The following is a 13,673-nucleotide window of genomic DNA, read 5'->3' as shown; positions in this document are numbered from 1 at the left end:
TCTAGGACCTAGACATTCTAGGGTAAGGCAACCTTGCAAATAAATCCAAAAGTTACAAGCATTTTTTGTTTGTTTGCTAGCCTCATGGCCCACACATACATTTGTTAGCCATAAATGCTATATCATTCTGAACCCGACCACCTGACACATGACTTACTTGCCCACAGCCAACGTGGAAAGAGTCTAAAAATGTACATTTTACTATTGCTGTTTGTTCCTTCTTCAAGTTGCACAGGATAAACCCCAACTGTAGTGGCAATAACCAAGACTACAGTCTACTTTCTAAAACTCACACCAAGGATGGGTCCCTCCAAACTAACATTAACTTCATCTGTCAGTTTCAGAGTTCTAGGAGAAGCTTCTGACTCAAAAAGGATCCTCATAAAACCTATTTGTCTGACCCTGTCTGTGTGGGTTAGGGTCCAGAAAAAGGCAGCCCCATCTGGATGTTTGGTTACCAGCTGCAGAGAGAACAGGAGCGTGCGGATGAGCGGCATCTGTGATGGCCTGAGCTGGTAGACCATTTGGAGGAGGTGGAGCAGCAGTGGAGTCGTGCTTAAGAGCAGATGCACTCTAATCTGGAGAACCAGGTTTGATTCCCCCTTCTGCCACTTGAGCTGTGGAGGCTTATCTGGGGAACTAGATTAACCTGTGCACTCCAACACGCACCAGCTAGGTGACCTTGGGCTAGCAGTCACAGCTTTTCGGACCTCTCTGAGCTCCACCCATGTCACAGGGTGTTTGTTGAGGGGGTGGGGGAGGGAAAGGAGATTGTAAGGCTCTTTGAGTCTCTTTACAGGAGAGAAAGGGGGGATATAAATCCAAATTCTTCCTCTCCTCCTCCTCCTCCTCCTCCTCCTCTCATCAAAATGGATGAACAGAGCTGACAATTGGGTTCTTAAGCTACAGGTTGTGGCTGGAGATCTCCCGCTATTACAGGGGTCTGCAACCTGCAGCTCTCCAGATGTTCATGGACTACAATTCCCATTAGCCCTTCAGGGGCTGATGGGAATTGTAGTCCGTGGACATCTGGAGAGCAGCAGGTTGCAGACTCCTGTGCTATTACAACTGATCTCCAGGCAACAGATCAGCTCCCCTGGAGAAAATGGTTGCTGTAAAAGGTGGACTCTGTGGCATTATACCCCACTGAAGTCCCTCCCTGCCCCAGACCTTGTTCATCTCTTGCTCCACCCCCAAAATCTCCAGGAATTTCTCAGCCCCGAACTGGGAACCCTAGCCATCAAAGCTGATAAATATTCAATTGTAGTGGCATCAGAGGCCTTTGCTAATCAGAAGACAAAGCTACGAGTTTCACCTTTTATTAACTTTTTTGGTGTATCTTCTTTTGCTGAGAGGCTTGTTTAACTGATCTTCTTTCAGAGGTGGTACAGTTACACAATCCAGCAATTGGGGCTAAATTTGGACTATGATGTGCTGATACCTTTGTATGGGTGGGGGTGGGGGTTAGTGGGTTGAATATCTTGACTTTTAAATGTTAAATACAACCAAAGTACCTGGGGTAGAATGGAATAGAATTCTAAACAGATGATTTAGAAACCAGTTGTCACAGGTACATTCTGTTCAAAAATTCTTCACTTACATTTGCAGCCTTGAATTCCAGCAAGCCGGTTCCCCGGGAACCTGTCCTGTCTTCTTTGTACCTGTAAAGGAAAGGCTTTTAAGCTGACAGATGCAGTTTGTTGTTCTCTGCCTCTAATTGCTACCCAGGAGACAGCTATTTGTACTGGAATTTGATTTAGTAAAGAGCAAGGAAAGAGGACTGCCACTCCTGTTTGGCTGTTGGATGAGGGAATGTGGGGAAAGAGTCAGCTTTGTATATTTGAGATCTGAGCCTGTTCCTAGGTTGATGTGTTCTCTGTGCCCCACAGATCAAAACCCTGCACTAAGATGACCCCAGGTGGTGTGGATATATTTATAGTGTAAAGCACGCAGGCTAAATGTGCGTGATTTATTCCACTTAGCATTCTAAGATTGCATGTTTGGAATTGCAAAGGGACAGCAGGAGAATTGCTGAGTTTTTCAATAGAATGCTTTTGAACTGATCGGGAGAGGGATGCTGATAAGAGAGGTGGGGTTACCATATTCATGGTACTCTGTGTTTCGCGTGAACCAACTCCCCATTCTGGTTTGTTTGGAACATAATTCATAATTCCAGTTTTAGCCAAGGTTCCCCGTCTTCCGTACTAGAAAGAAAACAAATTAATTAAAATTTTTGCACCCAACAGTTCTGCAATCCGAATTCTGCGCCAAGAAATGCTACAAATGGTATGTGTAGATTACTGAGCCCATTTACAGAATTCTGTATGTTTACTGTTTTGTAAAGGGCAACCAAAGAAATCAGCCATATCAGCCCTTCTCTTTTGCCACATGCAGCACTTCTCTCATAGTGGCATTTCTAAGCCACTGCAGTCAGCTCTTGACCAGAATGCTTTTGTTTCCTGCAGGCTTGCCGGGATTTCCTAGAGTTAGCAGAGGCCCACAGCCGGAAATGGCAGCGTGTGCTTCAGTACGAGCGTGAGCAGCGGACCCGCCTGGAGGAAACCATTGAGCAGTTAGCCAAGCAGCACAACAGCTTGGAACGAGCCTGTCGAGGAGCCCCGGGACTCACTGTGAATACTGTCACCCGCGCACTCAAAGGTGAGCATCTGCCTCCGTCCCATCTCTGGCAGATACCCCTAAGGCAAATTACTCCTGCCTTGCTGAAAGTTTTTGTTTTCTCAGAGCAAAACAGTGTAGTCAGTCTCATTTTGCTGCGCTGTTCAGAAGGGGTGTGATGGAGCTTACATTTCTGTGTTCATCTAGTCCAATATCATGTCTCATAGCTCCCCAGAAATTATTACGGAGGGCCAGCAAGCAACCATAGAGGCCAAGACTATCAAGTCCGCCAAAGTTGATAAAAGGTATCTGTGGTCCAGAAAGTATCCAAACTGTGAATCTGATCTTTCAGGGTTGCTGCAGTCCCATCCAGAGGAGACATTTCCCCATCCAGCTGGTTCACAGAGTTCCATCGCATCATATTTTATATCTCACCTCATTTGAGCTTCAGTTTATTCTTTGTCCACTTCATTTGGAACAGATGAAAATAGATGCTGCAGCACCAGTCTCTAGACATGCTAGTAGTGATGGCACATCTGTTAAACGCTACAGGCCCCTTAATTGGTGTATCATTCTAAAAGATCTTCAGTCCAATTTTCAAAACGTGAAAGGATGAGTCATGTAGTCCCACAACGCAGAGTAGGCTTAGTCACTCGACGTAGTCTTCCACGTGGACACAATGTTTCTCAGGATTAATTTGAAGGCAGAAAATCTCAAGGGTGAGTATAGAATGAAGCTAATTTGTCCACTGCTTTCCAAAAGCAGCACTGGGACAAGGCCATAGCTCACGCGCTAAAGAACGACCATGTGCAGTACATTTCAAGTGACAATGATGAGTAGCAATTCTAAAGGAATGAAATCTGCTGCAAGGCAATTTTCTGCTGATGGATTGTCATCTTGAGTCTAACAAAGACATTTTGGTGGTGTTCAAGGTAGGTGTCTGCGGTAATGGAGGGGAACTGTATTTGATTTATATAATATATGGACTTCCTTTGGCATTCATTTAAACTCTTATTCGAGTCCTGGGTCAGACGTCATGCTTTGAAAAGTACATTGTCCTATATCCTGTGGAAGATTCTCTGTCGATTTCTGTCAAGGAAACTATAGGAATTTCAGATTCAGCCAAAACTCTGGAGCCAAATTTAGCAACAGATGCAAAGGCAAAAGCTTAGTTCACAATTGTGGGAGGTCGTTGCACAAATACACGCCATCTTCATTGAAGAGTTGCAAATGTGGACTTGAGGTTTAGAAACAAATTCCAGAAGGGTATTCTTATTAGGCTGTAGGTACAAAAAAAATCAAGAGTCTTGTAATTTTGTAATACTTCAAAGGCTGACATTTTTTCATTCCAACATAAGCTTTCTCCAAGCTGGGATTCCATGATCTGGTAAAAACTGGTTAGTCTTGAAGGGTCTACAAGACTCCTGGTTTTGATGGTTGAAATCCATAGTAATTTTACAGCAAAGTAGTTATTGCTGAAGTTCCTGTAGCTGTAGAATCAGAATCAGAATTGCTCAGTTGGAGGGAGATGGGAATTAAGTGTAGGCATCTGTTATAGCTCAGTCAGAAGACACAGGTTCTTTGTAAGGATACTGTCATAGATCTCTGCTTCTCGAACCACTTGTCTCTGTTTTGCTTGTCACATGTTTTGATGGGGAAGGGGGTGACAGCATGCTTATCCTCATGTCCCTCTGGGCCTGCAGGGAGCGTGTCGACCGTGAAAGGGGAAGCCAGCGACGAAGATGAGGACACAGAATACTTTGATGCCATGGAGGACGCGCCATCGTTCATCACAGTAGCTGCAGATCCCACAAAACACCACAGGTATGTGTGGCTTGGGTAGTGTGCTGTGGGCCACTTTCAATGGCTGCTGTTTCCAAGAGGTTAGGCTGTCTCCTAACATGTTTGGAAAACTATCCTGTAAAGTAATAGGCTGGTTAACATTCACCCTGAAAGGAAAGCGACAACTTCCTTTGGTGCAGCCAGTCGCTTTCTCTGTGTCTTAGGATCTGGGTGACAGCAGCTACCCAGCATGGTGTGGTGGTTCAGGTGGACTCTAATCTTTATTCCCCTCTCGTCCCCATGAGCAGCAGCCTCTTATCTGGTGAACCAGATTAGTTTCTCCACTCCTACATTCCTGCTGGGCTAGTTACAATTAATTCAGAACTCTCTCAGCCTCACCTATCTCCCAAGGTGCCTGTTGTGGAGAAAGGAAATGAAAGGAGTTTGTAAGCCTCCTTGAGTCTCTTTACAGGAGACAAAGATGGGGTTTAAATCCAAATTCTTCACCTTCTCTGCAATAAGGAGCTTGGGTTGGGCACAGAAGCTAGATTGGTAAGAATGTGACGTAATTCATTTTACATATCAGAACCTACCCTTTGTGACTCCCTCACAAAGGGAATTGTTTGTGTACTGCATTGGGTTACCATGCCCCATTTCACCTCCTGCTGCCATCTTTGTATTTCCTGCAGACGCACTGACAGCAACCTGAGCGGGACCAGTGAAGGTCGTGCTGATGACTGGAATATAGACGACAGTGTGAGTGAACTCAGATAGGGTTCCCCAAATGGTAGGAACCCAAATTTGGTTATTTTTGCTCTGGGGTATTTTTGATGAGCCCAGCCTAATGGTGGCATCCATGTCCTAAGAGATTTAATCAGTGTCAGATATCAGCTTCTTGCTTCTAATTTTGACATTTTCCAAAATATGTGAGAGATGATGGAAAATGCATGGCTGGCCAGGGGCTGAATACACTCAGTTGAATTGAGATTGAGCTGGCATTTCCTCTGATTTTCCCTTCCCCACCGCAGACCCCCTCATTTTATCTCTGAAGGTCCCTGGGAACTTCAGCATCAAAACTGCATTTCTGTTCTTTGCTTAATGCAGGATGATTGGAGACATAAGCAACAAGAGATCACTGTCTCTATGGCAGGAGTCCCCAACCTTTTTGAGCCTGCAGGTACCTTTAGAACTCTGACAGAGGGTGGTTGGCGCAACTACAAAATGGCTGCCATTGGAGGCAGAGTCAGCCACAAAATGGCTGCTGCAGGAGGCAGTGCTAACTACAGAATGTCAGTGAGTGAGGTTCTGCATAGTTCTGATGGTAGCTCTTCAGCATTTCAAACAGAAACTCTGTTTGATGGGATGCCTTTTTAAATTAACATATTGCTTTCTCGCATGCAAACAAAATAAGTATACATGTTGAGCTAGCAGTATTTATGTTCATTTTGCAGGCTTCCGATACACTTGTGGACAAGGGGAAACTAGTTCTACTTCTCCCCTTTATGTGAGCCCTTCTCTCAAGAGTCCAGCCATTATTATATGTAACAGTAAAAGTTGGTGCTAAAGGGCTAGAGTGAGATCCATGCAAATGTGTACAGATTCTGGCCAGAAGCTTGAAGAGAGGCCAAAATTTGATAATTCTACTTGAATTATAAAAATACATTCAAATGGGATGTGTGAAGAATGCAGTGGAATTCAGGGAGAAAGAAGTGAAACCGCTTCCTTCCCATCAGTGGAGCTCCAATGATTAAAAGAGCAAGAAGGATGAGATCATCTCTTTCACCCTCTCACTGCAGCCCCCTGTCCCATGTGGATGCTTCCAACCTGGGAATCAATTTTCCCAGTGTCAGAAATGGTTACTGAGGAGAGAAGAAAATGGGAAAGATCCGCAGACTTCAGTGCCTTCTGGTTGCCAACCCGTCACGTGGGTTAACTGTGGAGAAAGTGATGCGTTGCAACTTGTTGGAGAATTGAACTTGAAGGTTTCTCAGGTCCTTACCGATTCCATGGAAAGTGGTCTTGCGTCATTCAGAGCAGAAGGGAGGTGCGGTTTAGTGCTTACCCCTCCTTCAAGCTTTCATCCTAGGTGGTATTTTAAAAAATGAATTGTGGGCTGGGGTTTACTTCCTTGTATGCGCAGCTGGGGAAATTGGAAATACTGGACCCTTGACTTCAGTTGGCTCTGCTTCCTCTCCAGGTGTTTGAGTGCTCCACTCGGTCCAGCTTTGATGCTGCAGGGAAAGATGTCGTGTCCAAGAAGAGCAGGCGGACCCGAATCCCAGACAAACCCAACTACAGCCTTAACCTCTGGAGCATCATGAAAAATTGCATTGGCAAAGAACTGTCGAAGATACCGATGCCTGTATGTCCTTCTACTTCCGCCCCACTCGTTCCCTTGAGCTTGCGCTTTACCTGTCATTGCCATGACTCTGGCGAGTGGAGGGGGTTTCAGTGCCTGCTGGTCTTAAGGCATGCAATGACCTGCTGCTGGAATTGTCTTTGAACTTGTAGTCTGCCCCAACCATCAGGTGCAGGGAAGCAGAGAAAGAAGGGGTGAGAGGAAGAGACAGAGGAATGGGGGAGGGGAGGGGGGTGCTCACTCATTCAGGGTTGTCTTCCTCCTGAGCAAATGTGGTAGCTCTCTGGCCCTCTTCCAGTGCTGCTGAAATAACTATCTGATCCTTCCCTGTAAAGCTACCATGGCATTTTGTCTCCTTTCATTCAAAAGAGGGGTATCCAGGCATGTATGAACACACCTTTGTTCTACATGAGAAAAGGACAGCTCCAGCATACTTTCCCATCTCCTCCTCCTTCACATGTACTCCCGCACACACATCCTTGCTCTGGACAGGGAAGGAGTGTGTGGTGCCTTTTTGCCCCTGCATCAACCTGCTTTGCCCTTTGATTTTTGTACAAGCTGCCATTTTGAGCCTGGCAGCTCCCAAGGCTCTGGAAAAAATTGAGCTGCTCCCCAAAACCTCAGTTCTATCCTCTCCCTGTGCTAAAGCATCAGCCACATCACTGAGCTGTAGCCTGCCTTGCTCTCTTATAATAAATAAGGACATCTTTAAGGGCTAAGTGACCACCCAGACTCTTCTTGGATTAGAAGGTGTGTAGTGGAGATGGTGAGGCCAGTGCCACTAAGCAAGTAAGGCAGGGAAGTAGTCCATGTGTTTCAGTCCCCAGGCATCTGGAAAGCTGGCCAAGGCAGGCAGCCTTCCAGCCGCACACAAGCCTCTGGCAGTGTCTGTTTCCAGAATGATCAGATATTCTTAATTGGCAAGTGATTGAATGCTTCCTTGTGCATTTCTCAGCTCATGGAGCAGAGCTGCTTCCTGACAAGGCCAGGCCAGGGCAGTTGTTGCTGCTCTTTGCAGCGAATGTCGCACTCACAGTTGTTTGCTTCATGACCGGCTGTCACACGGTGCATGTTACATAAGGAACTAATCCTTGCCCATCTTTCCTGCTCTCTCCTGCCCTTTGATGACCCTGATTGATTGCACCTGCGACGCTGCACAAAATCTATTTTTCTTTTCTCACAAGAACATTGGAAAAGCCCTGCTGGATCAGATCAAAGGCTCATCTCGTTCAGCATCCCATTTCTGGGCAGAAGCTAATCAGATGCTACCAGGAAAGCCAATAAAATACAGGACGATAATGTTCACGCAATGCTGCTATCTCCCTCACACTGATGTGCAGGAGTGCGTACCTCTAAGCATGGAGGGGCAATTTAGCCATTATAACTAGAAGTCATTTTAGATGTTTGCAAAAGTCAGCAAGACCCAACTCTCCAGTGCTGCTGTCTTGAGGGAGCCAGTGTGGCGTAGTGGTTAAGAGCAGGTGGGCTCTAATCTGGAGAACCGGGTTTGATTCCTCACTCCTCTGCATGAGTGACCGATTCTAATCTGGCAAACCAGGTTTGTTTTCCCACTCCTAGACATGAAGCCTACTAAATAACCTTGGGCTAGTCACAATTCTGGCCAGACTCTCTGAGCCCCACTTATTTCACAAAGTGTCAGTTGTGGGGAGAGAAAGGTAAGGAGTTTGTAAGCCACTCTGAGACGCCGTATGGTTGAGAAAAGGGGTATAAATCCAAATTCTTCTTCTTTGCAGTGCTTACTGTCTCTAGCCTACGTGGTCTTCTCTTTATCACTGCTTGCCCAAGACTCCTTCTAGGGCTGTCTCAATTCACGTCCCTCTGCCCATGTTGTCACTTTCATACTTCCATCTCTTTCACTATCTCAGCCAGTTAGAACCTCCCCCACAAGCCAGAAGAGCCTCCTACAGAGTTGGAACCAGACTGGATTCATTCACTCAGCAGCCTCTAACATTGTCTGCTGGCACTCTGTCCTTGTTGGTTCCATTCCTGATATCTCCCAGAATCTTAGTCCATCTCCCCCACACCACACACACTTTGAGAGAGGGTCAGTTTTTACCTGATGGGCACAAACTGGGTGAAGGGTACAATTCAACCACCTGAAGAGAACACCAACTACTTATCCCCCTCTTGATGGGCTTTTCTGAGGAGATATTCAACAATTTTGCACCTTTTAGAAGAAGAAAAGGAGTTGGATTTATTTCCCCCCTTTCTCTCCTGTAAGGAGACTCAAAGGGGCTTACAAACTCCTTTCCCTTCCCACCCCTCACAACAAACACCCTGTGAGGTAGGTGGAGCTGAGAGAGCTCCAAAGAACTGTGACTAGTCCAAGGACACCCAGCTGGCATATGCTGGAGTGCACAAGCTAATCTAGTTCCCCAGATAAGCCTCCACAGCTCAAGAGGCAGAGCGGAGAATCAAACCCAGTTCTCCAGATTAGGGTGCACCTGCTCTTAACCACTACACTGGCTCACTTAGGGTTTTGCTATTTGTTTTAGGGCTTGGGTACTTGTTTTGCTTGCCAACTGTTGCAAACATCCTCTTGGGCTCACAACAGGTGGTAGCTGACACCACCAGCCCTGCACACTTTCACGTTCCCAGTTTCAAGGCAGTAGGCTCCCCCACACACACGACAATACAGGGATATACTCTTGGTGAAGGCCACTGAGACTCTTCTTAATAGCCCATATATTGTAGTTTTATCAATCATCCCTGTATCCAAGACTGCAGGGCATGCTTGGAATGCAGTAGAAGAGATGCAGTAGCCAAACAGAGTAATTAAAGGCTTTAAATCTGTTACCACAATGCTTGTGGCAACAAACAGATTATGTTCATGCAGGAGCCATGCTGGGAAATATTTAGAGTTGTAATATCATTTGGGCATGACAGTAAATCTCCCTCATTCACTGGGGGCTTTTGAGGCACACGACAAAAGACTTGTGCTAATAGCGAGCCCAAAACATGCTTTTACAAAGAACAGTGTGTACTCTGCTTTCGTGTGTGTCGCTCTCAGTTGTCTCTCTCCATCTACCTTTGCTGATCACACCAGCTTAGATGGGGTAACATTCAGCGCGTGGAACTATTCATTGCTCCCTGTTCCCTGGTGTTTAAACACACTCATTTCAATATCCAAATTGACCTTTTCAGTTTCCTTGCACTACCCAACCTCATCTCATGTTTTGTCACCTTTTTCTTCTTGCCCCAGAATGCAGAGTAGCCCAAACAGCACTAGAGTTCTCTTCCTCGCCCGTCTTTGATCGTCTGCAACCATTGGGGGCGGGAGGGGCAGGTTGCAGCACTGAGTCAAGAAAACACCTGCTTCCTCCCACCTCCCAAGTTGGCTGTTCTGCTTTCTGTGGATCATCTGGAATCAAGGTCCCTTTTTGTAAGGGCAAAATAGAATCCCTGCTCATGAGGAATTAAAAAATTCCCTGCTGTTCCTTTATGGACATGAGACTGTGTGATCTCAGTACAGAGACGAACCTGCAAATTAACTGCTGGGGCTGCTCATGCGTCTTGTTGCCGTGTCAGTTTTGCCAGCGACTCCGTTCTAATTTTGTTCTTGATGCTGGCACAACAGACAGGCGTCTTTTCATACATATTTCAATTTGCCTTTGACATCTGCCTGCTTTTGTGAGCTGTCTGCTCGGTCTGTGAACATCCAGGTGTCAAATGTGAACGAACACCCCGTACCTGCAGTGTTAAAACACCAAATAGAGAAGTGGAATGTTGGAAGACGCCTGCATGCCAGGAGACATTCTGATGTTATAATCTGAGTGTCAGGATCAAACTGTATGTGGCATCAGGAGATCTGTGACTGATCTCCCATCTTTTTTATTGTTATTGAATATGGGTGAATTTTGGGTGGGGCAGGGGGTAAGAACTGCATATTTTTACTGCAGCAGTGGTACTACATGGCACACATTTCCCTGCAGGAAATTTTTGCAGTCTCTATGCAAAAGTTTCAGTATGTCAAAGACCCAGCCTCTTTAAAATTCTTCCACATGCAATATTTTATGTGTTTGTTTAGTTTTGGAATTTATATCCTGCCAAATACAGAAATTTCTGGGTGGCTTACAAAATTCTGTTTACAAAATACAGCTTTACATCTTAAATTACATCCATCGTTTAGATGTAGCCAAGTTTAAAATAATAAATCTTCCCCCCTCCCTTGTTTAGCTCCAGAGAAGAGGGATTTTGACTGATTGTAGTTGCACCACAAAGTGCAGAAGGCATTAATCCTTCTCAGGTTTTCTGTAGGACCTCTGTGGCCATTAACTGTATTATGGATTACACAGCTCCAATCCTTAGGGATGTGAATCAGGCACCTGGATGAGAGGAATCTTCTCCCTGTATTTCTTTTCCACTGTGGGTCAGAAAGCAACTTGGGAAGTGCAATTTTGATTGCAAAGATATCTCATGGGGAGAAATGTAGTCACGTTCCCTCAACCCCACTGCTGCAATCAAATTCACAGTCCCCTGAACCTATATTTCAAAAGAGAAAGAGATAAATCATGGTTTTCCAGTGTCATGTATAGTTATCCTTTGGGGGATATGAAAGGTTCATAAAGTTGGAAAGGGGTTGAGTGTTTGGTGGGGTACACTTGGAGGAATTTAGGGTTCAAAAGGGGACCCAGGCCCATATCTAGCCACATTCCCAGCAATTAAAGGCAGTTATTCCTGAAGATTTACTGGCCCTCAGGAACAAGATTTCAGCAACCTGCAGCAGGAAGAAGAAATCAGAAGAAATTGCCACACACACCCTCCTGTGGAAACTTAGGGTTTTCTTCCAACTGGGTGGTTGGGATACAAGCCGAAAGTAGGAGGGAGGCAAGAGCAGCCATGTGGTAGCCATCTGGCTACCAGGCCTGTGAACTGATGTTAATGCAGGAAACAAAATAATCCAAGTGTCCCCATCGGAAGCAAGGTTGTGTTTGACCAGGCAGAAACTCACCATGTCCATAACTGCTTCTAGTCTGGCAGCTGTAGAAGGCATTCCATATTACTGTTAAACCCATCTTCCTTCAAGAAGCTCAGAACTCACACCACAACCCTGCAAGGCTGGCTAGGATGAGGTTGGCCTGCCCCAATCCTGGGGAGCGTTGTTATAAGTGTAGTGATCTTAACCTGAGGCTCCCATGTCCAAACCAAGCCTTTGAACCTCTCCAGCATGGCATTGCTTATACAGGCTAGTAAAGCCATTCAACTGGCCTTCCCACAGTCACACCAGGGGATTTTCTGCCAGCCGCTCCAGCACATCCACCTTTTGTTCCTGAAGCACTTTGGTCCTGTAATGCAAAGTATCTGTGTCACCCTCCCCTTATTCTTCTGCTTTTCAACCAAGTGACAAATTGCTGTCTCCACTGCCCTTCATACAAGCATTCTCCTTGTACTCTCACCTCCTTGTGATGACGATGTGCAAATCCATGCTGTGGTGTGGGCGAGAATCAGAAGCAAAAAAGAGAAACAGCTCTTCTGGAAGAGACCCGCCATCCCCCACCCCCACCCCCCTCATAAATTAATGCCAGTATCTTATCTCTGGGAAGGTGTTCCAAATGCTGTCGTCTTTGCAGGCAGCTGAGGAGCTCAGATTCTCCGGCCAAATGGTAACCATCAAAAGTACTGCAGTGGGGAAAAAGAAGATACGAGGCTTTCCCCAAATCTGCCTCAATATTCAACTGAATATCTTAAATGCCCTTAAGGTCTTGTGGACAACTGAATATCTTTAATGCCCTTAAGGTCTTATGGACAACATTTTCAGGTTAAAAGCCTTATCCCAAGGAAAGGACTTTGAGTGTGCTGTGGTTCTGTGAGAACACAGAATGTGATACGGGGTGTGAAATTCAAATTCTTCCAAATCTCCATTTTCAGTTTTTTTTTACTTGTCTTAAGCAAACCTCACTGCAGCCTCAGAACTTCTCCACCAGTTTTAGCGAGGGAGAGTCAATATTGCCCTACTGTATAAGGCTGTTGTAAGGACTTCTGAGACAAAGATATGCAAAACAATTTGGCCATTTATGCATGAACTGCTTGCCCCACAGCTGTTTGCTTCACAGTGAGTTTTTCTTGCTTCTTTTTTGTTTACAGGGATTCTCCTGCTGCACAATGTCCCTAGCCCAGCCCAGCTACCATTTTGCCCACCCCTTTCTTCCTTGTTGTTCCCTGCAATCTCCAATCGGAGAGTTGCCTGCCATTTTTAGGGAGGGGTTTTTTTGGTGCTTTCTTTGGTTTAATGTTAATTCACTAGACCACGTAAGTTTGATGTCAATTTTGAGGGCATGAAAATGAAAAAATCCAAACCTTCCAATCTTTCTGAAGTAGTGGCTGAAAGAGCGGGAGGAACTGTTAGCCTATGGGTAGGGGAAGACGAAGAGGAGTGATAAAAACCTGAACAAAGGGGGATGTATGCTGCTTCCCTTTGCTTTCCCTGTGAAAGGAGATGAAAACTTGCATGTTCAAAGCTTTCAGAAACTGCAGAGATTCTCTGATCTAAGAGGGTAATGAGTTCCACAGAGGGAGAAATGTGTGTGTAACCAAGAATCTAACTGAAGGGAATGTATGCTCAGTGTGAAGGAGATCGCAAATGCCTTTAAACGCTTTAAACACTGGATATAGCAGAGCCCATTTAATGTAGCAGTTAAGGTTTTGGACCACAACTAGTGGGACCAGAGTTCGAATCTCCCCACTGGATGACCTTGAGCCAATCATTTTCTCTCAGCCTAACTTGCCTTAGGGATTACTGTGAAGATGAAATATAGGAGGGGGACCCATGGACTGAGCTCATGTGAGGAAAGGTGGAATTAATATGTGATTACTTGATTCCTGTGAATGAAAATGAGAATTGTCTAGGAAAGGTGCTAGCAGGTATTTATTTACCTTATTTATATTCTGCTTTGCT

The 13,673-nt window shown here is 45.5% G+C and overlaps 1 protein-coding gene across 1 annotated transcript in view; it reads left to right on the top strand.

Moving 5' to 3' along the window:
- OSBP2 (oxysterol binding protein 2) overlaps positions 1-13,673 on the top strand; it is a 128,252-nt gene that overhangs the window by 100,254 nt on the left and 14,325 nt on the right. The window contains exons 4-7 of the mRNA XM_048513920.1: positions 2,466-2,658; positions 4,320-4,440; positions 5,088-5,154; positions 6,596-6,760. Coding sequence (XP_048369877.1) covers positions 2,466-2,658; positions 4,320-4,440; positions 5,088-5,154; positions 6,596-6,760 — 546 coding nt within the window. The remainder of the gene's footprint in view (positions 1-2,465; positions 2,659-4,319; positions 4,441-5,087; positions 5,155-6,595; positions 6,761-13,673) is intronic.

The sequence above is a fragment of the Sphaerodactylus townsendi genome, linkage group LG13, assembly GCF_021028975.2.
Source record: "Sphaerodactylus townsendi isolate TG3544 linkage group LG13, MPM_Stown_v2.3, whole genome shotgun sequence".
Lineage (NCBI taxonomy): Eukaryota > Metazoa > Chordata > Lepidosauria > Squamata > Sphaerodactylidae > Sphaerodactylus > Sphaerodactylus townsendi.
The sequence above is the reverse complement of the archived record's forward strand: the minus strand, read 5'-3'. Positions and strand labels throughout refer to the sequence as shown.